The sequence below is a fragment of the Salvelinus alpinus genome, chromosome 33, assembly GCF_045679555.1.
Source record: "Salvelinus alpinus chromosome 33, SLU_Salpinus.1, whole genome shotgun sequence".
Lineage (NCBI taxonomy): Eukaryota > Metazoa > Chordata > Actinopteri > Salmoniformes > Salmonidae > Salvelinus > Salvelinus alpinus.
Window position 1 is genome coordinate 19,049,210 of NC_092118.1, and position 27,938 is coordinate 19,077,147.

The window sequence follows — 27,938 nt, forward strand, 5'->3', positions numbered from 1 at the left end:
AAATCTAACTACCAGCACTTTGGAAAGTTGGTTTAATAATAATTTATTGTGGACATATTATAGTCTCATTCCTGCCCACGCAGACAACCGGTACAGTAGGTTCACATTTTATTCAACATTCCAGCATGTAGATAGATGACCATTTCCTGAATTAAACAGGATGTTCCATAGGTTGGTGGATTTAGAAATTTACTAGTATGGTCCCCAGCAGGCGAGCTAGCTACATGGATGTATACAGCCATGTCTAGCTAGTTAGCTAATGTTATACATGGGCAGAATATATAGCTAGCTACCTTTTCAATGTAGGATAGATAGCTAGCTACCTAGCTAGTAGTTACGACTTCAGGCCGTGACAAGACATTACAGTTCAACAGATCATGGAGGTCTGTCCACATGAGTCAGCTTCCCTTGAAAGCAGCACAACTAGCTACGTGCTCTAAAGGGGACATCAAAAACGGAGTGCACAATGCGCAAGTTTCCGAACCGTTTGCAGAATCCTGACTGGTACAGTTTAGATTTACCTAAACCGCCTCTGATCAGGCCCACTGTAGCTAGTAGCTATGTCATTAGCCACACCACCTGCGTCCGCACGAACTCTGGCTAGTTGTCCAGCTAGCTAAATGAAGCTAGGTAGCTAGCTGGCCAGACAAATCAATTAAAGTTTACGTTTGACCATATACAAGTTTATTGATTCCTTGCTTATAACTCGTCGGCACTTTTTAACATCACTCGTATCTAAATGCTAAGCTAGCTAACAACCAGTTATTAAAATTTGCACTGTGATAAGCAGGCCTGTCGCATCAGCCAGAGCAGGTGGGCCATGCACATACACGCAGCAATTTAACTACAAATTGTCAAAGGAAAATTACAACTGTTCGAATCTTTTGAATGTGTTATTTTCTCAACCCAAAACGTGACCACGATTTTTGCCCATTTTTAGATTTTCAGCTAACCCTACTTCGAGTACTGTTGGCTAATTTGAATGGAGGCTCCTCGGGCCTGTACCATGCTGGTGTTTCAATGGGGAAATAGGCTTTTTAGGGCAGCATTAGCAAGCATTTATCAAAACACTTTTCAATGACACGAGTTACCACTATATTTTGGCCAAGAAACACATCAAGAAATCTAACAATATATTATTTAAGACTACTTTTTCCATTAATCTTATGTCAAATGTGAAACAGTTCAAATTATAGGCGCATCAGCAGCGTGAAGAGTTGTAACGTTACCTGGTTAACGTTACTCTGAGAAGCCATGCTCCCTGTGATATTCTCTTTTCCAATCAGAAAATGGACGTTCTCCAGGGAATGTGTTAGTTTTTTGTAATAATTATTACAAAAGACGGCCTAATTCGACATCTTTTTCATTTTCTCGACAATGGACTGACAGTTGTATTTTTAGGTTGTTTTATTGCTACAGCATATCACGCTGCTTCCCCCGCCGTCGCCGCCATTTCTGTCTCGCCTCCTTGCTTCTGGCCTGCGCGCGCCGCGGATGGCTAGTGTGCTCTGGGAACGCGTGCGTTTACGTCCGGGTAGGAGGGTATTGTAGAGAACGTTTGACAGCTTGAGTATGAGCTAAAAGAGCTGTCAGCTATGTATTATTTAGGACAGACCGATTGTGTTGTTATAACGAAAATGTATTTCTAATTCAACATTCCATCCATGCACATGTGTAAAAATAAAAAGGGAAATGTGGGGGGAAAGGAAATTGCACCACAATCTAACTAATATACATCTGCCCAACACCCCTTCCCACTACTTTGGCACCAGTTGTCCTGCCTGGGAGTCTGGAATCCCTTCTCTTAAAACCCCCTGTAGTTCTTCTGCACTAAAATCTCTGACACCCAAAAACGTCACAATTGAAACACCACTTTTTCCACCGACACTACACGCCTTTCTTTGTCCCATGCCCTCGGAATGCTGTTTTTGTGGTAGGGGGTGGAGTTCTATAGAGCGAACAGGTGAGAGGGAGGAGCTTGGAGACGAAAGACGTGCCAAGATACAGGAAAAGTTAAAGACGTAAAGAATCCAATCATTCGCACAGATTAATCCAGGTAAGAACCAGAATTAAGAGGTACTGTTAATTGTTCTTCCTTAATTCATCAATTCGTTATCATCTCAATGTTTGGTTCGCTTCAACAAACAGCATACCTGTGAGCCTTATCATTCGTCACAGGTAACGTTAACATGGAAGTGCATGTATGCTTTTATCTTCATCAAATATACTAACAAACGTTATTCCCTAGTGCCTACTACCCTCAAATCACAACCTGGTCTCAGAGCATTTCGTATTATTCTGTACGTAAATCCGACACACCATTTAGTATGATATGTAAACGTGTCGTATGGTATGTATTCATTTGTGGGTGTCCATCACCCATTTCGTATGATATGTGACATTTGGGTTGCTAGACTCTCGCCTTTTTACTTTCGGTTTTGCCTTAAGCAACCATCTCTCTTATGTAACCATACCAAGCGTCATACTTTATGGCACACCTCAGATTTACTTACAGAATAATACGAAATGCTCGGAGACCAGGTTGCGAGTCAGTGTCAGCATTTTGTTTGACGTTTGAAACCATTGTCAAAGTTTTTCAATGTGTATTCAGTTGTGTGCAGAATCATTACGATATCATTCAAGTTGGGTCTGACTGTGACTCCCATCCTGGACGGTTCTTAACGGACCAGGTTAGAACCACCCAGGGAAAACACGCCCAAAACCTGCCCTGCTTTCATGTGGCTGCTGGATGCATCTCTTTCTATTGGCTCCAGGCTGCTTCATCATTCTATGGGTCGCAGTGGGTAAATGCTTCCCACTGAGCAGCTGTATCACAGTGTCGCCGGGCGGTACTATGGCCCGTAGAATGAGGTAATAGTCACGAGACAATAAAAAGAGAAGCATCCAGGAGCCAATTGAAAGAAGGGGTGGGTTTTTGGCAGGTTTCTCCTGCTGTTAGATTGCCCCCATCTTCACTAAGTAGTCATTTCTGAATCGGAGGAATGCCACGTGGTAACTGTCACTAGTGCCAACAAGCATTGCCACCAATGTTTAGTAGGGCTACATGCACAAATAATATATTGTCATTTGATCTCCCTTAGATATCGTTATGACACCTTTACACTAATACTCAATTGATCACGGCAATGTTCATTCGAATACATTTTCAGAGAAGTGGCCAGGAGACCAGACAATGCCAGAGAGAAGCAGATACCAGGAGAGGGATGAGTATGACAAGAGCAGGGAGAGGGACCGCACTCATGACCGAGGAAGCTCCTCACATGAAGAGAGAGACCGGGAAAGGAAAAGAGAGGGAGACCGGCGGAAGAGAGACAAAATGGATGAGAGATACAGGGATGAGAAGGGCTCTGGAGATGACAGGAGGGTCAGAGAGAAGGACTACTCTGACAGACAGCGGGATATGACACCCCACTCTCACAAGGACGCACCACCTGACCACAGAGGCAGTAGTCAACAAGGACAACAGAGAGCGTAAGAGACCATCTGACTGTCACAGAGTGGCTTCCACAGTTACCATCCTGGGCATTGTTGGTTTTGTTGCTAAACAACTAACCCCTCTATGGGCAGAGAGGTTTGGAACTCTTTCTTATCGGTCTATTAACTAATTTACCGTCTGGTGATGTCACCAGGCAGGCCAAAACTCCATCCCACCAAAACATTAAAAGGACATTATCATAATTTTCACAATTTCACATTATTATTCCAACCTCAGTGTGGAAATGTTCACAGTGTACAAAATAATAGGAACAAATACACCATGACAGCGCAATACACAAGGGGTGGAACAGTGGCAAAGGTACCCACAGGACAAACAGAATAATATTAGGCTGAGGAGAGATTAAATAGCATTAATACAACAAAAATCATTCTAAACACACCTTTAGTTTACAAAGTTAAACAGATGTATGGATTCTAGGTGGTGTCTAAAGCATTCCAACGGGAGGCTGGCCTATGTTGACTGCAATGCTTCCCACAGTTGGGTCAAGTTGGCTGGATGTCCTTTGGGTGGTGGATTATTCTTGATACACACGGGAAACTTTTGAGCATGAGAAACCCTGCAGTGTTGCAGTTCTTGACACACTCAACCCGGGGGGTATGGTAGTAGGTGCGCCTGGCACATACTACCATACCCCATTCACAAAGTCACTTAAATCTTTCGTCTTGCCTATTCTCTATGAATGGTATACATGCACAATCCATATCTCAATTGTCTCAAGACTTAAAAATCCATCTTTAACCGGTCTTCTCCCCTTCATCTACACTGACTGAAGTAGATTTAACAGATGACATCAATAAGGAATCATAGCTTTCACCTGGTCAGTCTGTCATGGAAAGAGCAGGTGTTCCTAATGTTTAGTACACTGTATGTAAAACACAGGAAAAGTCATCCTTGGGCATATAGTTGTATGGTTTATTTAACTTTCCAATCATTGGTTTTTTTGTTTGGCATACATTTTAAAGTGAAAATCTGAGTCTGCATCATTCTGTTACCGTACTATTGCCCGCTTATACTGTACAGCGTGAGAAGTCTCTGGTTTCACTGGTTTGGGATTGACTCCTTGTAATGTCTGTCTGCTAGTGTTTGAATGGCACATAGACTCTTGGGGTGCCCAAAGTAAATATACACCCCTGGAATACAAAACCTGTTCTCTGCCATGGGGTAGGGTTGTGGTGTGGTGGGTTTGTGGTGTAGTTTCAATGTAAGATTTGGCAGACGTCAACTTCTGATTTTGTCTTTGCAGGTATACAGAAGCCTCCACATGTCCCTCTGTGGGGGAATACTATGAGCCACAACACAGACAGGCTCTGTACAACCTCAGATATGCCTTAACAGCCAGAGGCAAGTCATGTTTAAATTAAAGAACAAACAGCAATAACTTACACCTGAAATGTTTTTGTGGGTGAATCTCGTTGGTACGGTGTAGTAGGCGGTGTTCTGTTTAATTGGTCCTGGGATTTATTCACTCGGAACCAAACAGAACCAAATGGGGAGGGACCTACCTGAATTTGTCCAATAGAAACTCGATTTCGTTGGGCATAAACGGTTTCCGTTGCAAACCGTTTTGAACTAATGATTACACCCCTGTAGTAGGGTAGGTTACGAATGACCTAACCAACCACATGACCACCCTCTCCGATGGTACAGGGTCTTTGAGGGGATTGGAGTTTTGAGTTATAATATCTGTATTACTCAACATTTAGGAGATTTTGGATTTCGTTTCTTTCTCCAAATTGGTTGTTCATCCATGATATATGTTTAATTCACACTATGGCATACTGTATGTTCTATCTCCCTCTGAGGTGGAATTCCCACTGAAATTAACCATCAACCATGTTAGTTGAACTCGGATCAACCTCTATTTAGCTGCATTGTTGCATAATTCTCCCTCTCTTGTGAAACGTATAACTTGACCTTCAACTCAGTTCGCTTTCTCCCAGAGACTCTTACTGTATGATAAGTCATGTATTTAGCTCTTTCTTGATCTGTTCTGTTCAGGTCTATGCCAGATAATGGAGGTCTTTGTAAACCTGCTGATAGTCATCTGCTCCGGAGTGTCCTACAGTAACTACGGGGGTTACCGGGACCTGGCCAGCTTCGGGGTTATCTATCATTACTACTATGGAGGAGCACAGGCTTTCACTGGAGCCGACGCAGACAGGGTCAAGGAGCTGGACAAACTGTTCCACCAGCTCAAGCTGCCTCCATACATCTTCAGCATGGCCTGTGGAGGGGCTCTGATGGTTTATGCCTGCATCATTCTGGCTTTCGGGGTTCTGAGAGTCCCTTACCGCTGGCCCCCTGTGCTGCTGGGTGAGGCCCTGGTGAACCTCCTGATCGGCCTGGGCTACATCCCTGCCCTGGCCTTCTACTTCATCAAGCTGCAGGAGACCTACGACAACCCCATCTGTACGGAGAGGGAAGCGCTCTACAAGAGCAAAGGGCATCAGGGCTTTGCGTGTGCACTCAATGGAGCAGACATCGCTGGAGGCCTCTTCGGGGTGCTTGGAGTCATTGTTTTCATCTTCGGAATGGTCTTGGCCATCCGTGCTTTCAGGGCAGTGAGGGAGATGAAGAGACAGAGCGATGGAAGATGGTAACTTATAACGGGGTTTGCTCACCTCCCACTGTGAATAGAGTGGATACAAATGTAGGGTTGAGATCAAATTTGGTCAAACAGCTATAAATGCTAGTGTATTTTATATGAACTGTGATTGATTAAAAAACGTAACTGTACAAAGAGCAATTTTGTACATTTGTGACTTCAAAAACCGCACACTTGTTTTACTAAATGTTACAGATGTGAGACATCTACACTGTCAAACATTGTTCTTTACTAATAAAAATCTTAAACAGATGTATTTCTCTTCCTCATGAACCCCCTTGCCTAGAATATCTCCATCTTACCTTGTAGAAGAATAGTTATTGTTAGTGGTCTCTGTGGGACTGAAAACATAAATCTGAGCAGAGCAAAGCGATCAGGGGTGTATTCATTCCGCCAATTCTGTTGCAAAACGCTTCTTAAACTAAAGCGACCTGGGCGGGATCTACCTGAATTGATCCAATAAAACTGTTGTTTTGCTATGTTTGCTTCCATTTGGTTCTGAAACACCATGGATTTGCGTCTAGATAGAGTCTGGCCAATGCTATCATCAGAAAGACAATCGAGGGGAACAGAAGGTCGGGAAATTAGAGAGAAACGCGCCGAGGTTTTTCACAGTATACATTTTATTGCTACTTGGCTGAAAGTTAATTAAAAATACATATTTTCTGCTCAAAACTAGTCATAGCAGCATCTCAAATGAAATAAACCATCGCCCACTGAAAATTTTAAGGAGTACAATTCTGGCTGACAAACAGCAAAAGTGCTCATGGTTAGTCCTTTCCTAAATGATAAAACAAGGTATCCTCAAACTAATTACATCAAATATTTAACAGAATAAAAATATTTGTAGCAGTTGTCTGCATGCTAAAATATAAACAAAAATATTAGATATGCTCCAGATATTCAAAACAATGCCTTGGCTTACAAACATGTTAACATTTTGTAGAAAGTAATCACATATATGCACTGTATACATTTTATATTTATATATGGCATGCTTCAGACATTAAATACATGAATTAGAATCTTAAATAAAAATACCATAATCTGCGACGATATACAATAGAATCCCTTTATTCTAGATTCTGTAGTGGAGAAGGACCTATACATTTGCATGAAACAATATACAAAAATAAACCTCAGCTTCTTGGCATTGAGAGAAAATATTCAAGCATCTCTAGAAAATAATATACAGAAAGGTGAGATCAAACAATGTTTACTTTGGTCACATATTAAACAATTGAAACATCCTCAATATCAAATTCTTTCCAGAGTTCACCATAATCATTTAACCGAATGGAGATTCATTCTATTAAATATAACAGCAACACATGCATACTTTCTCACTCAGACCGCAATGACAAACAGGCAGCATGTTCTCCCTCTGAGAAGAGAACTAAAACCTATAATGTGTTTACAGAGAGTGGATCAAACGGAATCAGAAAAGCATTGACACCGTAACCTACTTAAATATGCATACACACACACACCTGTATTTACATGGGATTATTGTGCACTCAGATCATGAACAGTAGTTGATCTCCTCTACTAAATAATTAAAGGGAATACTTTGCCATCATTGTGATGTCACCTTGATCTGTTACTGTGCCCCATCTTCCTGTAGCTATACGTACGGTTTGCATATGTACAGGCACATTTATTCCTCTATCGAGGTTAATGACCTTTTCAATCAATATTGTTTCCAGCTCTTGTTAGTAGGAGTCAACTTTTTGGTTCTTTACAAAAACAAGGGAGAGTTGACTGTAAACAAAATAGCAAATAATAATTGGCTAAGGATCTGCAGATGCATGTTCTGACATACGGAATGCATTTTTGGCTGCTAGAGCACGTAGCATGGGTGCATTTGGGACGCACAGAGCTTAGTAGTGTGTTGCTGGTCACCACTTGGCAAACTAGGGCCCAATTATGGAGCCTCTTGATCAACTTTTCTACATGGACCACTGCGTAGAAAGAGAGTTGACAAAAGGTCAAAACGCACACGATGGCAGAACACTGCACTTCATGATTCACACACACATGCATACGCACACACAGACAAGAATGTTCAGTTACTACTCATTTCCATAGTTATGAAAAAAGGATCCTCCTATTTTCAGGTCAGGTGTGTAACCTGTTAGTAATATATACAGGTGACACGTTGCATATTTGATGTGAGGGAATTCATGATCATAATCATCTACATTGTGTATTGTATTTGAAGTCCAACTTCCTGTTCATTAAGAGGATTATGAGAACTTTGAATTCTCTTGTTCCACCAACCACATCAAAGACAATCACCTCTTCATACTGTTCTTATGTTCTCAACTTAAATGCCATATGAAAATGTCAGATGTGTGCAAGCTCAAATCTGTTTCTTTAGTCTGTCCTGAAATGCTCTTTCTGTGCCCAGGGTGGAGGGCAAACCCACACCTGTGGTGCGTACATGTACCTGTGTTACCGCCTGAGGCACAGCAGGTGGCTTCCGTTAGCAAACAAAGCAATATTCAAAATGCCTGCTTTCTGCCACTTATCATCCCTAGAATGAGCCAGGATCTTTCACCCCACAACACTAGCTGCTGTTCCTCTCATGGAAGCAGAATGACTCAACAGAAAAAAAGCCTTAAGACTTGAACAAGGAAGAACAATGCCTATCTTTGTGCTAAAAGAAACTTGCATCCAACCGAAAAGCAGTTTTGTAATTCTCTCACACTTTACTTCAAATTATTAGCACTTCTATTGGATACTTTCTCTTAGAGAAGACGTGATATGTTTGGCTGACAGAAGCCACAACAACGACAACTCAAGCCCTATGAGTTAATGTGCATTTTTGATAAATTTCTCACATAATACTCAAATATCAATCTTTGAATATATTCATCTCCCTATGTACAAAGTGCTTTAAACAGTGTTTGATCCTTTGAAGAGCAGATTTTGTCCGAAGTTGGAACAAAATAAGTGAATAAAACTTACAGTTGAAGTCAGAAGTTTACATACACTTAGGTTGAAGTCATTACAACTAGTTTTTCAACCACTCCACAAATCACTTGTTAACAAACTATAGTTTTGGAAAGTCGGTTAGGACATCTACTTTGTGCGTGACACAAGTCATTTTTCCAACAATTGTTTACAGACAGATTATTTCACTGTATCACAATTCCAGTGGGTCAGAAGTTTACATATACTAAGTTGACTGTGCCTTTAAACAGCTTGGAAAATTCCAGAAAATGATGTCATGGCTTTAGAAGCTCCTGATAGGCTAATTGACATCATTTGATTCAATTGGAGGTGTACCTGTGGATGTATTTCAAGGCCTACTTTCAAACTCATTGCCTCTTTGCTTGACATCATGGGAAAATCAAAAGAAATCAGCCAAGACCTCATCAATAAAACTGTAGACCTCCACAAGTCTGGTTCATCCTTGGGACCAATTTCCAAATGCCTGAAGGTACCACGTTCATCTGTACGAACAATAATACGCAAGTATAAACACCATGGGACCACGCAGCCGTCATACCGCTCAGGGAGGAGACACGTTCTGTCTCCTAGAGATGAACATACTTTGGTACAAATCAATCCCAGAACAACAGCAAAGGACCTTGTGAAGATGCTGGAGGAAACTGGAAACAAGTACAAAAGTATCTATATCCACAGTTAAACGAGTCCTATATCAAATCAAATTTCAAATCAAATTTATTTATATAGCCCTTCTTACATCAGCTGATATCTGAAAGTGCTGTACAGAAACCCAGCCTAAAACCCCAAACAGCAAGCAATGCAGGTGTAGAAGCACGGTGGCTAAGAAAAACTCCCTAGAAAGGCCAAAACCTAGGAAGAAACCTAGAGAGGAACCAGGCTATGAGGGGTGGCCAGTCCTCTTCTGGCTGTGCCAGGTGGAGATTATAACAGAACATGGCCAAGATGTTCAAATGTTCATAAATGACCAGCATGGTCAAATAATAACAGTAGTTGTCGAGGGAGCAGCAAGTCAGGAGTAAATGTCAGTTGGCTTTTCATAGCCGATCATTAAGAGTATCTCTACCGCTCCTGATACTCTTAATTTTACAATTTACAATTTTATAGACAGGTTATGTCTATATCGACATCGACGGCCGCTCAGCAAGAAAGAAGCCACTGCTCCAAAACTGCCATAAAAAAGCCAGACTATGGTTGGCAAATGCAAATGGGGCCAAAGATCGTCCTTTTTGGAGAAATGTCCTCTGGTCTGATGAAACAAAAATAGAACTGTTTGGGCATCGTGACCATTGTTATGTTAGGAGGAAAAATGGGGAGGCTTGAAAGCCGGAGAACACCATCCCAACCGTGAAACACGGGGGTGGCAGCATCATGTTGTGGGGGTGCTTTGCAGCAGGAGGGACTGGTGCACTTCACAAAATAGATGGCCTCATGAGGAAGGAAAATTATGTGGATATATTGAAGCAACATCTCAAGACATCAGTCAAGAAGTTAATGCTTGGTCGCAAATGGGTCTTCCAAATGGACAATGACTCCAAGCATACTTCCAAAGTTGTGGCAAAATGGCTTAAGGACAACAAAATCAAGGTATTGGAGTGGCCATCACAAAGCCCTGACCTCAATCCCATAGAACATTTGTGGGCAGAACTGAAAAAGCGTGTGGGAGCATGGAGGCCTACAAACCTGACTCAGTTACACCAGCTCTGTCAGTTAAACAATTTAAAGGCAATGTTACCAAATACTAATTGAGTGTATGCCAACTGCTGAACCACTGGGAATGTGATGAAAGAAATAAAAGCTGAAATAAATCATTCTCTCTATTATTATTCTGACATTTCACATTCTTAAAATAAAGTGGTGATCCTACCTGACCTAAGACAGGGAATTTCTACTAGGATTAAATGTCAGGAATTGTGAAAAACTGAGTTTAAATGTATTTGGCTAAGGTGTATGTAAACTTCCGACTTCAATTGTATGTAATACATCTTATATTATAAGCAAGCAAGCTTAAGAAAGGCAAATTCACCAATCATTCCAGTCTAGAACGTTAAGAATGAAGTAAATAGCCATTTCGAAGCCGCTGTGAGGTTTTTGAGCATCTAAAATACAGCCAGTTCTACGAAACCTTTAGAATCCACCCCTCTGGTCCCAATCCTTGTTCTACTGGCTTGAAACGTTGCCTTGCTCCCTCTGCAATTTGGAGAAAAGAATGCAAAATATTGGCGTGTTATATGCTCCTGACCTTGGTCAGGTCAAAGGGCAAAACCAGCTCCGCTAAAGGAAATAAAACCAACAGAAAAAGACAGTCCCCATCATCATTAGGACTGGCAGCGCTGCATTAAGGCTATGAACAAGCATAGAGAGGGTTGTAGCTAGCTAAGCAGCTATGGTAAGTATTACAACCATGCCACTAGCCTTTTCACAGTGGCATCTAGGAACACATCCCGGTCATTCTCTTGTCAGACCACAAGCCCTCTCTTACTAAGTCAGAAAGTTGTTCTCTCTAAAATGGGTTAGAGTTAGGCAGTTTGGCACAAAGGGGAAGGGGGGTAGATTTTGGTCTGCAGCTTTGTTATATCAATGATGAGTCAATTAGCGGTATACTATCCTTTAACATTGCTGGAGCACAAGTGCAACTTTATAGAAATGTCATATTCACAGTCAACTGACCCATATTATGCAGATGCCTTTATTCAAAGCAATGTCCATGACCGACATATTTCACAATGTCTGTGCTAGATAAAAGCCAGGGCCATACTGTGGACCACTCCATACCTCAGCAACACTAAAACCATTATCAAATGCCCCAAATAAAGTCTGAACTCAAATTCTGATGCAAAACAAATGGCTTACACTCAATACTTTAGTTTTTTCACTCTTCTCGGGACACAAAAGTACTTTGCTCATTGTGATGTCATCACTTCATTATCCAGTGAGCTGCATATGTAATGTATAAGTTAATGTCTCATTGGCCCTATACATAAGAATACCTGTGTTTTTTGTTTTGTGTGTCAAATACAGTCGATACTTTAACCCACATCTGCATCATGTCATTATCCCAGGACACACATTTGAGATGGATGAGATCATTAGCTCTGGTGAGTTGATTTGTAGATAAGAGTATTGTATATTTTTGCTAAAATTCCACATAAACGTAATCTGATAAACCCGTTTCCCTCATTGGTTGGATGGTATTAACCAAGGGTCCTCTGACAGCTTAGAAACATATGGAACAGACAAAGGCTTGTCTCCACACTGAAAGAAGAGTAAGATGACATCCTCCTCAGCATTAGGTCAGGTGTCCTACATACCTCTTGAAACGTTGTTCCTTCACAATACCCCATCCAGTCATCCACCCACCTGTTGAAATGGTTTGGTGTTGCCACTCATGTGAGCTTCACACCACCCCTCTTACTCAAACCAGCCCTTATTGTCACCAAGACAACAATGAGCTTTTCTGTCCTGCCAACAAAAACACACTGTGCTTATTCTGAATCTGTTATACAGTAGGTGGTAGCAGTGGTACAGTATACTGGTGATATTCACTGATATAGGACTAACATTTGAGGCAATTCATAGTTATCACCACCAGATGTCCCACAAACCCCTATTGAATCTGTCAGTAGATCTATGAGAATGAAATATCTAATTATTTCAATTATTTTTACTCTTTCTCTTGCCGGTCACTGACTTAAAATGAAGAACATCAACCAGCTCTATCTATAGGCTCCAAAGGAATTATGCAAACTGCATGGCTAAAATAGACTTTCACAACATGCATACTTTACATGTAAAATAATATACCATGTTACATCCTCATTTTAGTACACTACTCATGGATATTTTGTTTAGTTGACTGTGAAGCTAATGGAATGATGGGAACAGAATGATTCTCAAATCTTAAAACACTTTCGATACGTTGGTCACTGGAGAGATTTTGCACAATTTCCTGGGTACAACAAGCGTAAAACTAGAAAAACGAAAGAAAAAGGGGCTACACACCTCACAGTATCTGGACTCCTTAAATGATGGCACTCTAATAATGTGAGTAACTCATGTTGAAGAACATGTTTTTTCACCCATCATTTGTAATGATTACTGTACAGTATCTAGTGTGCATTGTAGCGTCTTTGAGATATGAACACCGTGAACAATTGTTTCGTCTTCATTGTCACCACTCATGTTGCCCATAAAACAATTAATATAACAACTTTTTCTGTCAAAATTTGCTGACCATGCACTGTCACGGATACAGTGTTACAATAATGGTTTTGAAGCAGTATGCCATATTGATTCTGTACAGGTGAGCAATGCACTGTTATGTTATGTTATTTTGCGTTTGCCTTTTCTTGAGAGCTTGATGCTATTTTTGAACATTATTTTCTGTATTATTCCTCCCAGCAAGGCTTCAATGGTTTCCAAATGGATACACATCCTGATGCTAGGACTAGGCCAAGCAGGCCATGTGATTACACCACTATGTGGTTCTGCACTATACTGCTCAGACTAAATGTGTATATAGATACTAACTGTATGTCCCATATAGAGGATTATGGTGTAGATAGAAAGGGTCACATCTTAGTTTTTTTAGTAAATAAAAATTAAATTAGTTTTTTTTAATCGCCTGCTGTTATGTTCCTACCTGCCTCTAGCATACACAGTCTGAATCCTTGTACCACAGAGTAAGGGCCAGTCAGCCCAGTTTCCAGTCCTGCCAGCCATGTCGGCTGCCATTGTGCAGTCAACAGGTTAGAGAGGGAGATAAAGTACGAGACAGACAGACAGACAGACAGACAGACAGACAGACAGACAGACAGACAGACAGACAGACAGCCAGACAGACAGCGAGAAGTGGCTGTACCATTGGTGGCCCCTGGAGGACGCTGTCACACAGTGATGTCCTATTCCAGGGTTAATACTGATGTGTGTCCCCTCCCCCCTCCATACACACACAGGCAGGGAGGCAGGGACATCTGGGGCTGAGTCATCTACAGTAGGCACTTTTTCACCTTTTGGTCACAGGACTTGTCCCTGGGATCTAGGAACCCCTGGAGCCCCCAGCAATGGAATGATAACACACTCAAATGGATTATTCTACCATTTCACTATTTGACCTTCCTTTCAAGTAAAGGGAAATGTTGCAAACAAGTTTTGCAGTCTAAAAAGCATGAGGTATTCTAGTTCAGGCTGGGGTATTTTGGCCTCTGGTGGCCCCCTTCTTTTCACAACCTATTTTCATGGTTAGTGACTTTAGTGCCTGTTCAGCTCTGATACTCAGACAGTTCCACCAGGTTCATCAGACAGTTAGCTAAGTACCTCTCTACGTCTAACGTGACGTAACGCATTCATGTGTGAACAGTCAAGGCCCCACATGTCTTCATGACAGAGCTGAATGGAAACTTGAACTGGAATATCCCACCTGTGCCAGAGAGACCTCCTCTGCCCCCCTGGTATGGCACTGTCACAGGACAACCACAGGGTGGCGCTGTGCTCTGGCCCCCTCTAGAGGGCAGTATCATAGACTTCCTGCTGTAGGGCAGGGATAGGGTTGGGGGCGAGGTCCCGCTGGGGCAGCATGGGAGCAGGGGGGTGGGGGTGGTCCCACACAGGGTCTCTGATGGAGGGGGGTGTGAAAGGAGGTGGAGGTCCTGGGACCATAGGGCTCTGGCCCCTCAGCTGTTCCCTAACATCCTGCTCTAGACTGGGAGGCACTACCAGCTGGTCCTCGGGGTCCTGCTGGGCAGGAGCAGTGAAGTAACCCGACTTCTTCTTAGGGGCCTCCACGGCTACCTCGATGAGGTTGTGGCTATCTTCCGGGGCCACCACGGAGCCGTTGGAGAGCTTCTTCCCAAAGAGGCTGCAGGTGGAGGGGGACTTCTTCAGGTCGGAGATCTCCCTGCCACACACAGCCAGCAGGCAGCCGTTAGTGGCTGACACCACCACGCTGTTCTGACGACGCATCTTTCCGTTGGGGTAGTCTGAGCGCGTCTTGTCCAGGTTGTGGTCCTTGTGGCTCGCGGGGGGCCCAGAGCGGATCTGGAAAGCACAGCAGTGGATGTCCACCTCCACCTCCAGCTTGCTCCCGTTGGAGATGACCCCCTCTAGTGGAGCCTCGTCATCACTGTCCAGCCCGTTGTCAGACTGGTTACTGGAGAAGGTGGCACAGGAGGGCTGGCGCTGGAACAGGACTGGGTGGGGCCCCCCTACCCCAGCTGAGCCGGTTCCCGCGGGGGCACAGAGCGTGGCTGCAGGGTGGAGGCTACAGCGCCTCTCAGGTCGGGCCGTGGGGCCAGAGGAGGGGTGCTCGTCAGAGGCCGTGGAGCCCGCCTCACTCCCCACTTCCGAGGCCGAAGTCTCGCTGTTGAACTCTGAGGCGATGCCACTGCTGGAGGAGGGCGTGGCCGGGTCCCCTGGGGGAGCAGTGACGGGGAGGGGTGTTGGAGGGGGTCCACGGGGTTCAGTACCAGTACTGGCGTGAGGGGGCTCACAGGTACAGCTGTCCTCCCCGATGTGCAGGGACACCACCACCGCCCCCACATTGTCCCGACAGCCGTAGCTCTGGGCCAGCGTGCAGAGCTTCTTGGCAGCAGCGCGGGGGTCCCTCACGGCCTGCACAGTGCACACGGCCTCCTGGTAGGACACCCTCTCAAACAGCGCCCGGTTCCCCAGGATCAAGAACTCATCTTGGGAACACAGGGGCTCGGTGCGCACCCAGGGCTTGGGCAGCACCCAGGGAGACAGATAAGAGCATCCCAGCAGACGAGAGCAGCATGTCACTCCACTCACCTTGTTATCCTGCAACACAATAACACAGGAGGGGACTCAGCTCTGCACTTCGAATACAAATGAATACCTCGGAGCATAAGGCATCACATCAAATGTTAACTAACAAGTAGATCTTAATGAACACAAAGGCCCTCACAGAGACGTGCATTCGCACTCGCCTGACTCCCCACAGTACCTCAGTGATGATCGCCTTGCTGAGTTTGACCCTGTCCATCTCTTCGGTGCTCTGCTCCAGGCTGAAGACCTTGGAGAGGGGCAGGGGCTGGCCGTCTCGACACAGCACCGCCTGGCAGCTGCCCACGTTGGCCACCGTCAGGCTGAAGTAGCTGCCCAGCTCCGACGGCTCGTGGTGGATGTAGCAGAGCAGGGCAGATGCACCCAGCTTCTGACCAGCCATGCCAAGTTTCCTGCATCATACAACATACATCACAGAATGCAACTATCAGCATATGTCCTGCAAATAGCTAGCTTCTTTGTTAAATAAACATTAAAAGTAGACCATTATGAATATTCATTATGTTGTTATTTGCATATGTTAGTTCCTAGCTAATGCAGTTGTGAATTAAGTCAATCAAATGTAAATGAACACGGAATAGTACAATTGTAGGTTTGTCTTCCTTAAGGGGCAACAGTAATTCATAGCAGGGGCGCAACTTTCGGTGGGGGCGGGGGAGGCGGGGGGGAACATGTCGCACCCACATTCTGAAGTTGCATTTTTGTACCCCCCAGTTTTAGCATTGGAATGTGATACCAAACGAGGCAACGGTGTGCTTTAGGACCATGCGGACATCTCTGATCGGTGGGGTAGGTTGTTTGGAGTGTTTATCTGACTGGATAAAAAATTAATTATAATAATGATGTCCACCCCACTTCTAAAACCAAAGTTACGCCCCTGATTCATAGGATACTGAAATGTGCCTACATTTTGCTTGTATTACAGCAATACAAGCAGAATGGGTATGTGTCTGTGTATGCATGATGCTCATACCTGTGTGAGGTGAGGAAGGTGTTACTCATGTACACACTGTCCACACTGGAATGCAGCAGCTCCTCCGACAGCACATCTCCCATGGTGCACTGCAGCAGACGAGGAACTTCCTCATTGCGGTCTCCGTCGAAGACGCCATAGGCCGCCTCAACACTATCCCCAAAGCGGTCCACTGCCAGCACAGACACACACAACCTGTCCCCAAGGAAGAGAAAATCTTATATCTATACTAATGGTATTAACACAAAAAGTGGAAACAAAATGTGGTTACATTTTTTGTGTGTAAATCCCATTATACAATCTTGCTCATAAGCATAGAATCTTCCTCAAATTCAAGCCAAACAGGACTAACTCATCTATACTTGAACACAGTGAGACAGAGCCCTATTCCTACGGAGGCAGCAGGGGCTAGGTGTGACACCAGACACGGCCCCCTGTGACACTGTGGTGGTCATGACCCTGTGAGGCCCTGTTAGGACACGAGCCAGGCAAACTGGGCCCCCATCAATGATGCAGGGGAAACTGCTTTATACCCGTTGTATCCACAGGAAGTATTAGGCTTCCCGGCCTTCCCTAGTATTAAAAAATATCCCTTAAATGTTCCTTAAAGGCGCTCTCTAAAACCACACGTAATCTCATAATACTATTTATACCCTCTCATCAGAAGATTGTCATAAATTAGGGCTTCACTCAGGAAAAATACACTTTGATGCTCTCACATACACGCTCACTCACTGTCTCAAAGTAACTCTCTCTCTCCCTCAGCCCTCCTCCCTCCCTCCCTCCTGCTCACTTGTTCCTCTGTCCGCTCATCTCAGAGTAGCCGTGGTTCCACAGGGTGGAGGAGCCCAGGGAGTCCCCGGTGGTCATGGCTGGCTTCTGGTCCAGCTTCAGGGTGGTGATGTGACTGAGGAGAGACACAAAGAGATGGGGGCATTACCTCACCCTGCACTGGGCCGAACCATAATTCACGGCGTAGCATGAGAATATGATTTATCTCATAGCTTATCCAAGTACACCAGCTACTGGTACAATGAATGATACTTCATTGTGCGGCGTGACACTGTGGTCTCTGTGTGTCACCTGAACAGGTTGAGTGTTTTGTGCTCCAGCATGAGGCTGCTGTTGCCAGTCAGGTCCAGTTCGTGCAGGGTGGCCGTTAGAGAGTCTGGCAGTAGGATCTCAGTCAGCTCATTACAGCTCAAGTCCACCAGCTACACACACACACACACAGGGTGGAGGTAGAAGATAACACACACACAGGGTGGAGGTAGAAGATAACACACACACAGGGTGGAGGTAGAAGATAACACACACTCACAGTTATACATTATAACATTGTAATAAAGACATATACACATCTTATAGACATATGCATAAACAAAACACAAACTAGGGCTGACCACATTTAGTCGACTGGTTGATTGTTTGGTCGATAGCCTGTTGGTTGACCGAGATTTCTTTAGTCGAGCAGTGCACAAGACACCTGTCTGATTTGTGCCTGTCTCAGTGGACTTATCCATTGTGGAGGCCACGGGGATGGCACAGTCCATCCCTCTAAGACATGTGATACTGAAATGGTATATGGTTATATTATGTAAAAAAATTATGCAACACTAATAAGTCTAATATTATTTTATAACAAATGCAAGTTCTCCCGCATTGGATACGGTCGCTGTACGCGGTTCTGAAACATAACCTTCAGTGCGCCATAGAATTGACGCCTTTCCCTATGTTGCATAATAACAACGTTAACCTGCATATTGGGATTGAAAACAATGCGGTGGAGCAGCAGAAACAGATCTTGCCTTCGCCTAATTGTCTAAAAACAATTGAGGAGAGAGGAAACCAACTTAACTGTCAAATGTGCCTGGCTTTATAAAAAATCATCCATATATATCTACAGAAAAACGACAAATCCTGCTTCTGTTGGCTGTTTTGAGTGTTTGTTTAATAGCCTACTGATTCCATGAGGACCAAGCCTCATGCAACAGCAAAATGTCAGATAAAGCAATTTCACAGATTCGTCTGTTTTTAATCTTTACTATGCTGTAATTTAAGCTTTACATTTTTGGGAGGGTTAGTACAGACTGGTATTACTTATAATGTATTTAGTGTTGTTTACACTGTTCCAAACAGGCAGAAAAATAATATTGTAATATAACAGCACCTGTTTGTCACACATAATATGCACGCAGCTCTCGCTCCTATACCCTCCTTTTTCTTGATCTCCTTACTGTTATTATTACAATTATTATCATAATCATAATCATCATTATAATAATAAGTAATGTCGTTATCATTAGTGGTCTTGGTATAGTAGCCTTGTATAACCACCATCGAGCTGTAGGCAAAAGAGCGCGTCCTGTTTAGTCTTAATACCGTAACTTACTTAAGCCTATATTTCAATATATATGCTACCGTATCAGTCAATCATCCATTCGTTCATGCCATCACACAGCACACGAGACATTCATGCTCTGAAATGCAATCAAGCATTTTTGTTTTAAAATGAAATAACAAAGGGAGCTGTGAATAATTAGCCTAAACGATAAATAAACTGCAATTCACAAATGCATGCATCTGATTTTAGTCTGCTGTAATAAAGGCTTTATATATTTATTTATTTTTGTTAGTACAGACTCTGGTACACATATTTAGTATTTTTTACACTATTTCAAAATGGTCAGAAAAAATTATAATATTATCATCTAACAGCAACTGTTTGGCACAAAACCAGTAAACATTCGCCTGTTTTGAGTTTATTTTTCACAACTTCCACATGCATTTTGCTGTCATGTGTTACTGTATTCGAAATTTGTTCTAACCAATTTATTGATGTGATAATGATAGGTTATAGGTCAGGCCCTATTGGTCACGTGCATGTGATGAATACATGTTTCAAGTAAAGAGAGCAAAGGTTGAGAGAATAGGGAATGTTTTCTTAAACAAATTACGGATTTCAGTAACATAACTTCAGTCAGAAACAGGTAATGGCTGAAATGACGTTGCTGCTTAAGCACGGACAGCGCAATAAACACGTGCTATGCTGTGGTGCCTGTTCGCTGCAGCAGGGAGGAGAGCGAGACAACGAGCACCAGTCACACGCTATACTTTTTTTTTAACACAGTGTGACCATCGAGCTCTTTCTTGAGTCATCTTAATTATTTAATCAAACCGTGGCTTAAAGCATCAGACAAGCTCAGTGCATATGGTTGATTTTATTAGGGTGTGTCTGTCTATATATGGAAAAATAAGTTTCAATATTTCAACCAATCGATTGGTTGAAAGAACAGGACGACTCTCGTTCAACCAAGATTTTTTTTTTGTCGGGGACAGCCCTAATATAAACAGATATGAGTGAAACTGACCTTGATCTCTGGCAGGTTGAGGATCTCGGGGAACACACTGATGTGGTTGGAGTGTGCTATGAGGGTGTGTAGCCTCTTACAGCTGGACACAGTGGAGGGGATGGTCTTCAGTTTGTTGCCACTCAGATTCAGCTCCTCCAGCAGCTCCAGTTTACTCAGTTTACTGCACACACAGAGCATTATAGAGACGTCTCCAGAACAATGGCTCATATCAGATCTAGAGAATAGCTACAGTATATTAGGAGCAATAGAAAACATTTTATGTCTAAAGACACAATCTCTAAAGTAGTGTAGAATACTTCCGCTGATTGAAGGCATTTCCATTCTTCATAGGTACAGTAGGAAGGCAGTATAAATGGGTGTGGAGTTGGTTACCTGGCAGGGAAAGAGAGCAACTGGTTGTAGGCCATGTGCAGGACTCGGAGGTTCTGGTGTCCGACCAGCAGAGCAGCGCAGTTCTCATTCAGTTTGTTCCCCGTCAGGTACAGTTCCTGGAGAGTGCTGAGGCTCTCCTCTGATTGGCTGCTGGGGGGAATTGTCTCCAGGGCATTAGCTGACACGTTCAGGTACTTTAGGCTAGGAGGAGGAGCAGAGAGCGATGTATGTGAATAGGAAAGAACACAGGATTAATTGCCAGTGATATACAGTTGAAGTCGGAAGTTTACATACACCTTAGCCAAATACATTTAAACTCAGTTTTTCACAATCCCTGACATCCCTGACACAATCCCTGACGGTTGGGATGGTGTTCTTCAGCTTGCAAGCCTCCCCATTTTTCCTCCAAACATAATGATGGTCATTATGGCCAAACAGTTCAATTTTTGTTTCATCAGACCAGAGGACATTTCTCCAAAAAGTACAATCTTTGTCCCCATGTGCAGTTGCAAACCGTAGTCTGGCTTTTTTATGGCGGTTTTGGAGCAGTGGCTTCTTCCTTGCTGAGCGGCCTTTCAGGTTATGTCGATATAGGACTCGTTTTACTGTGGATATAGATACTTTTGTACTTGTTTCCTCCAGCATCTTCACAAGGTCCTTTGCTGTTGTTCTGGGATTGATTTGCACTTTTCGCACCAAAGTACGTTCATCTCTAGGAGACAGAACGCGTCTCCTTCCTGATTGGTATGACGGCTGCGTGGTCCCATGGTGTTTATACTTGCATACTATTGTTTGTACAGATGAACATGGTACCTACAGGTGTTTGGAAATTGGTCCCGAGGATGAACCAGACTTGTGGAGGTCTCCAATGTTTTTTCTGAGGTCTTGGCTGATTTCTTTTGATTTTCCCATGATGTCAAGCAAAGAGGCACTGAGTTTGAAGGTAGGCCTTGAAATACATCCACAGGTACACCTCCAATTGACTCAAATTATGTCAATTAGCCTATCAGAAGCTTCTAAAGCCATGACGTCATTTTCTGGAATTTTTTCCAAGCTGTTTAAAGGCACAGTCAACTTAGTGTATGTAATCTTCTGACCCACTGGAACTGTGATACAGTGAAATAATCTGTCTGTAAACAAGTGTTGGAAAAATTACATGTGTCATGCACAAAGTAGATGTCCTAACCGACTTGCAAAACTATAGTTCGTTAACAAGACATTTGTGGAGTGGTTGAAAAACAAGTTTTAATGACTCCAACCTAAGTGTATGTAAACTTCCGACTTCAACTGTAAGTGATGTAAATGTGTAATATCAAGTCAGCATTTAGACGATGATTTAGACATAGTGTCAAATGTAGGACTTCCTCTTAAAACTGTTATGACAGGAGAGTTAAATGCTCTTGTTACCAACACTCTGGCCATAAATTTCCTTTAACAAAACAGATTCAGATAAAGTATGACAGGGAGAAAATCAATAAGAATACACCTTCTAGTGGTGGCTCTTTTAAAACACTGAGAAACAAACGTTGTTGACCAATGAGGCACTTTACAGCCGTCACACTGGCGCTCGATGTCTCAGCATGGGAGACAGAGTAGAGTAGGCCAGGCTTAATGGAAGCCCAGTGATTTATCAGACAGGAAACAGTAGAGTCAGGCTGTTGGGGGGAGCTCACGTTACAGTCCAACTCTCTGACTCGTCCACAGAGCCACACCCTCCAGAGCCTGGCAGACACAGCCCAGTGGACCCAGTCAGTCCACCTCTACTGGAGCAGCTAAACAGGGCCACCACATGTCTATGTGAAGTAAGACATCTCTTACAGACTGCCAACCACTTTAAGCTAGATACATCAACCCCATCAAATATTTATACTGTATTTCTACTGCATGATGTAAGGAGGATGTACTGTAGGGCAGTGTTTCCTTTCAATATGCCCGATCCTGTTTTGTTCTTTAATTGGTTGTTGTGGTTGAATAGAGGCACTGCTGCTCCGGGGTTTAAAGCAGCAGCAGTAGCGTCACAGGCCCTGGGGGAGACAGAGCATCAGCTGCAGCCTCCAAAACACCTGTCAGAAATGGAGGGAGAGGCAGAGAGAGGGAGAGAGAGTACAAGCACCAAAGAGAAGGGTAGGAGAGAGGGTGGGTGCAAAGAGAGAGAGAAGAGAGAGTGGAAGGGGGATTGACCCACTTTAAGGCCTTGTAGAAGAGGCTCTCTGGGAGCTCGCCTAGCTTGTTGTGCTGGAGGTCGAGTACTTCCAGGGGGACGTGGTCAAGTAGGTCAGGCAGTCTCTGGAGCCTATTGTTCCCAGCCAGCAGCTTCCTCAGACTCAGGCTGCTGAGCAGTCTAGTGGCGACATAGATAAAAAGAAAGAGAGAGAAGAGAGAGAACATCTCCTGCTGTGAATTTGATCACTTGTGAAACTGGGGGAAATCTTGAGGTAAGGTAACTCCACACCCAACAAATCCATCAACGTATTTTTCAACTTGGCAGCCTACAGTTACCAACACAGCACAATTTACTCTAGAAAGAATAACAGAGGTCTCATCTGCAGCTAAGCCGTCGAGCCGAATATTATCTTGTTTGTGAAGGCTTTGGTCTATTCAAATGCAAATATAGTTGTGTTAAAGGGTAATGTTAAATGATGGTTGCTTTGAGCAGAGTGCTCCAGCACTGTCATACTGAGATCACAGTCTACTGACAGAAAGACGACAAGCTGTGCGTTGGCTTCACACAGCCAATGAAATCCTCTCATCAGCTGACTGTCAACACATCTGCTGATGTTTTAGGCACAGTTATTTCTGGCCGGACATTGGCTAAATGATGCCAAATGTTAATCAGATTAATATGGTGCTCATTCTAATAATCATTGCAGAATGTTTAAAAGCCAAATCCGGATGATACGAGATGGACATATTAAACATATAGCGCAACATGATGGACAACGTAAGTAACAGCCTTTAATCTACCTTAACAAATATGCATGTTTAGAACATCTTTAGATTAATAACTAGAGTTGGAAGTGAGGAGTTTGAGAAGGATGAACAAGTCCTCGTAGGGAGACTAACCTGGCTGGTAGTTCAGACAGAAAGTTGTGTGTAACGTCCAGCACCTCCACCTTTCTACTGTCACACACCCAGTCAGGTAGGTACTCCAGCAGGTTCCTTTTCACAGAGGTCACAGAGGTCACAGTCAACATAGTGGTCAAAGGGGATATAAGACCTTTTTACCTCCAACTGTACATATACAGTGCATTCGGACATATTCAGACCCCTTTACTTTCCCCACATTGTTACGTTACAGCCTTATTCTAAAATAGATTAAATCGTTTTTTTCCCCCTCATCAATCTGCACACAATACCTCATAATGACAAAGCAAAAAACTGTAATATCACATTTACAAGTATTCAGACCTTTTACTCAGTACTTTGCTGAAGCACTTTTGGCAGCAATTACACCCTCAAGTCTTCTTAGGTTCGACGCTACAAGTTTGGCACACCTGTATTTGGGGAGTTTCTCCCATTCTTCTCTGCAGATCCTCTCAAGCTCCGTCAGGTTGGATGGGGAGCGTTGCTGCACAGCTATTTTCAGGTCTCTCCAGAGATGTTCGATCGGGTTCAAGTATGGGCTCTGGCTGGGCCACTCAAGGACATTCATAGACTTATCCCAAAGCCACTCCTGCCTTTTCTTGGCTGTGTGCTTAAAGTCGTTGTCCTGTTGGAAGGTGAACCTTCGCCCCAGTCTGAGATCCAGATTGCTCTGGAGCAGGTTTTCATCAAGGATCTCTCTGTACTTTGGATTGTTCATCATCCTGACTAGTCTCCCAGTCCTTGCCGCTGAAAAACACCCTCACAGCATGATGCTGCCATCACCATGGTTCACTGTAGGGATGGTAACAGGTTTCCTCCAGACATGACGCTTGGCATTCAGGCCAAAGAGTTCAATCTTGGTGTCATCAATCCAGAGAATCTTGTATCTCATGGGCTGAGAGTCCTTTAGGTACCTTTTGGCAAACTCCAAGCGGGCTGTCATGTGCCTTTTACTGAGGAGTGGCTTCCATCTGGCCACTCTACCATAAAGGACTGATGGGTGGAGTGCTGCAGAGATGGTTGTCTTTCTGGAAGGTTCTCCCATCTCCACAGAGGAACTCTGGAGCTCTATCAGAGTGACCATCGGGTTCTTGGTCACCTCCCTGACCAAGGCCCTTCTCCCCCGATTGCTCAGTTTGGCCGGGCGGACAGCTCTAGGAAGAGTCTTGGTGGTTCCAAACTTCTTCCTTTTAAGAAAGATGGAGGCCACTGTGTTCTTGGAGACCTTCAATGCAGTAGAAATGTTTTGGTACCCTTCCCCCTCGACACAATCCTGTCTCGGAGCTCTATCTACAATTCTTTTGATCTCATGGCTTGGTTTTTGCTGTGACGTTCACTGTCAACTGTGGGACCTGAAATAGACAGCTGTGTGCCTTTCCAAATCATGTCCAATCAATTGAATTTACCACAGGTGGACTCCAATGAAGTTGTAGAAACATCTCAAGGATGATCAATGAAAACAGGACGCACCTGAGCTCAATTTCGAGTCTCAAAGCAAATGGTCTGAATACTTATGTAAATAAGGTATCTGTTTTTTATTTTTAATACATTTGCTAACATTCCTAAAAACCCGTTTTCGCTTGGTCAATATGGGGTATTGTGTGTAGATTGACGAGGAACATTTTTATTTAATCAATTTTAGAATAAGGTTGTAACGTAACCAAGTGTGGAAAAGTGAAGGGGTCTGGATACTTTCCGAATGCACCGTATATGAAAAAAGGTACCAACACACCAAGTTCATGATGAGAAGAAGAACGTTGATGGATTAATAACATTATTAACACCTCTTCCTTACTGATTGAGAAACTGAGGCCCTGGCCACACAGCACTCACCGTGATAGGTCCATCTGTGTCAGCTGGTTGGGTACTGGGTAGATGTTGACTGTGGTCAGGCCTGTGGGTAGAGGAAAAGCAGTGATCAGCAGCCAAGCTAGTGATGGCTATATGCATTATGTAACAGTAACAGTGGTAGAGGGCCTGGAGAGACAGGGCCAGGGAGGGAGGTGCTCCACTCACGGTTGCTGCTGGCGTGGAGTGTGCGCAGGGTGAAGCCACTCAGTGTTAGCGCCCTCAGCTGGTTTCTCTGACAGTGCAGGGTTTCCAGGCTGCAGATGGAGCTCAGGTCCAGGGTGGCCAAGTGGTTGTCCCTCAGGTCTAGCTGGGTCACCTGCTTCACTGCCTCCAGGGCCTCACTCTTCACCCAGCGCAGACCGTTCAGCCTGCATACAGTACACAGCATTAACACCCAGGCCTCATACAGTATACAGCATTAACACCCAGGCCTCATACAGTACATAGCATTAACACCCAGGCCTCATTCAGTACACAGCATTAACACCCAGGCATCATACAGTATAACAGTATACAGCATTAACACCCAGGCCTCATACAGTACACAGCATTAACACCCAGGCCTCATTCAGTACATAGCATTAACACCCAGGCCTCATTCAGTATACAGCATTAACACCCAGGCCTCATACAGTATACAGCATTAACACCCAGGCCTCATACAGTATACAGCATTAACACCCAGGCCTCATACAGTACACAGCATTAACACCCAGGCCTCATTCAGTATACAGCATTAACACCCAGGCCTCATACAGTACACAGCATTAACACCCAGGCCTCATACAGTACACAGCATTAACACCCAGGCCTCATTCAGTACACAGCATTAACACCCAGGCCTCATTCAGTACACAGCATTAACACCCAGGCCTCATACAGTACACAGCATTAACACCCAGGCCTCATACAGTATACAGCATTAACACCCAGGCCTCATACAGTATACAGCATTAACACCCAGGCCTCATACAGTATACAGCATTAACACCCAGGCCTCATACAGTATACAGCATTAACACCCAGGCCTCATACAGTATACAGCATTAACACCCAGGCCTCATACAGTATACAGCATTAACACCCAGGCCTCATACAGTATACAGCATTAACACCCAGGCCTCATACAGTATACAGCATTAACACCCAGGCCTCATACAGTATACAGCATTAACACCCAGGCCTCATACAGTATACAGCATTAACACCCAGGCCTCATACAGTATACAGCATTAACACCCAGGCCTCATACAGTATACAGCATTAACACCCAGGCCTCATACAGTATACAGCATTAACACCCAGACCTCATACAGTATACAGCATTAACACCCAGGCCTCATACAGTACACAGCATTAACACCCAGGCCTCATACAGTACACAGCATTAACACCCAGGCCTCATACAGTATGTAAGGGAAAATGAACAAGGGGCTATGCGTTCACAACGTGAAAGGTGTGTTCCAACACGACGCGCTAGAGGAGTGGAACTGACCTTCCACGGAGTTGCATTTTCCAGAGAACACATACAGCCCCAAGTTGATTATCCATTTTATACCATAATACTACTAGAATTTACCGCTAGAAATGTGTTCATTTAACAATGCCAATAATGTTTTCAATTTGACTTTGCTTTCAAAAGCAGCTCAAACATAGAACATGTATGAACTATAGCCATTGAATTCTACCCTGCTGATATACCATGCGTTATAGGGAAATAATGCACACTCTTGAATGCCCTTCAAGCCAATCAGAAATGAGTATTCAACAACGCCATGGTATAAACAGCATTATAAACTGGGTGGTTCGAGCCCTGAATGGTTATTATTATTAATTATTAATTACTATTACCACAGCGGTGGTATACCACGGGTATAACAAAACGTGTATTTTTACTGCTCTAATAACGTTGGTAACCAGTTTATAATAGCAATAAGGCCCCTCGGGCTTTGTGGTATATGACCAATATACCATGGCTAAGGGCTGTATCCAACGAGTCATGCCTAAGAACAGCCCTTAGCCGTGGTCTATTGGCCATATACCACACCCCCTCGGGCCTTATTGCTTAATTAACACACAGGCCTCATACACATAGAATTAAGATATTAACATCAACATGATGTTAAAGCACTGGCTTCAGACAAACAGAACACTGGGTTAGAATGCTGACAGCAGACATACACAAGACAGAATATAGTCAGCAACTAGAAAAAAAGTATTGGTGCTCCTCCTCCAAACCAGAGGCCAGTTCAGATGAGGAGCGGAGAAGAGCATTAGTCCATCCATCCTCTTTGCCTGGCTGATGAGTTCCAGACTGGCCCTGTGTGTCTCCTTGATCTGATCTCACTCTGCAGTACCTCTCCTCTCCCTTTTATGAGCCCAACT

The 27,938-nt window shown here is 43.7% G+C and overlaps 2 protein-coding genes and 1 pseudogene across 3 annotated transcripts in view; 1 reads left to right on the forward strand and 2 right to left on the reverse strand.

Annotated features, from left to right (window-relative positions):
* The window catches only part of LOC139563198 (ubiquitin carboxyl-terminal hydrolase 10-like), a 29,680-nt gene extending 28,160 nt beyond the window's left edge, over positions 1-1,520 (reverse strand). Inside the window, exon 1 of one of the 2 annotated variants that reach the window (XM_071381543.1) lies at positions 1,230-1,520. In XM_071381543.1, the coding sequence (XP_071237644.1) occupies positions 1,230-1,256 (27 nt within the window). In that variant the 5' untranslated portion in view covers positions 1,257-1,520. The remainder of the gene's footprint in view (positions 1-1,229) is intronic. The other variant, XM_071381542.1, reaches the window with a different exon arrangement.
* Positions 1,521-1,940: 420 nt separating this feature from the next.
* On the forward strand, positions 1,941-6,262 carry LOC139563199 (MARVEL domain-containing protein 3-like; annotated as a pseudogene).
* A 467-nt stretch (positions 6,263-6,729) lies between these two features.
* The window catches only part of LOC139562841 (PH domain leucine-rich repeat-containing protein phosphatase 2-like), a 48,683-nt gene continuing 27,474 nt past the window's right edge, over positions 6,730-27,938 (reverse strand). The window contains exons 9-19 of the mRNA XM_071380962.1: positions 25,719-25,921; positions 25,536-25,596; positions 23,682-23,777; positions 22,804-22,959; positions 20,619-20,819; positions 20,244-20,406; positions 17,956-18,086; positions 17,666-17,779; positions 16,873-17,067; positions 16,060-16,291; positions 6,730-15,893 (exon numbers count right to left, since the gene is read on the reverse strand). Coding sequence (XP_071237063.1) covers positions 14,601-15,893; positions 16,060-16,291; positions 16,873-17,067; positions 17,666-17,779; positions 17,956-18,086; positions 20,244-20,406; positions 20,619-20,819; positions 22,804-22,959; positions 23,682-23,777; positions 25,536-25,596; positions 25,719-25,921 — 2,845 coding nt within the window. The 3' untranslated portion in view covers positions 6,730-14,600. The remainder of the gene's footprint in view (positions 15,894-16,059; positions 16,292-16,872; positions 17,068-17,665; positions 17,780-17,955; positions 18,087-20,243; positions 20,407-20,618; positions 20,820-22,803; positions 22,960-23,681; positions 23,778-25,535; positions 25,597-25,718; positions 25,922-27,938) is intronic.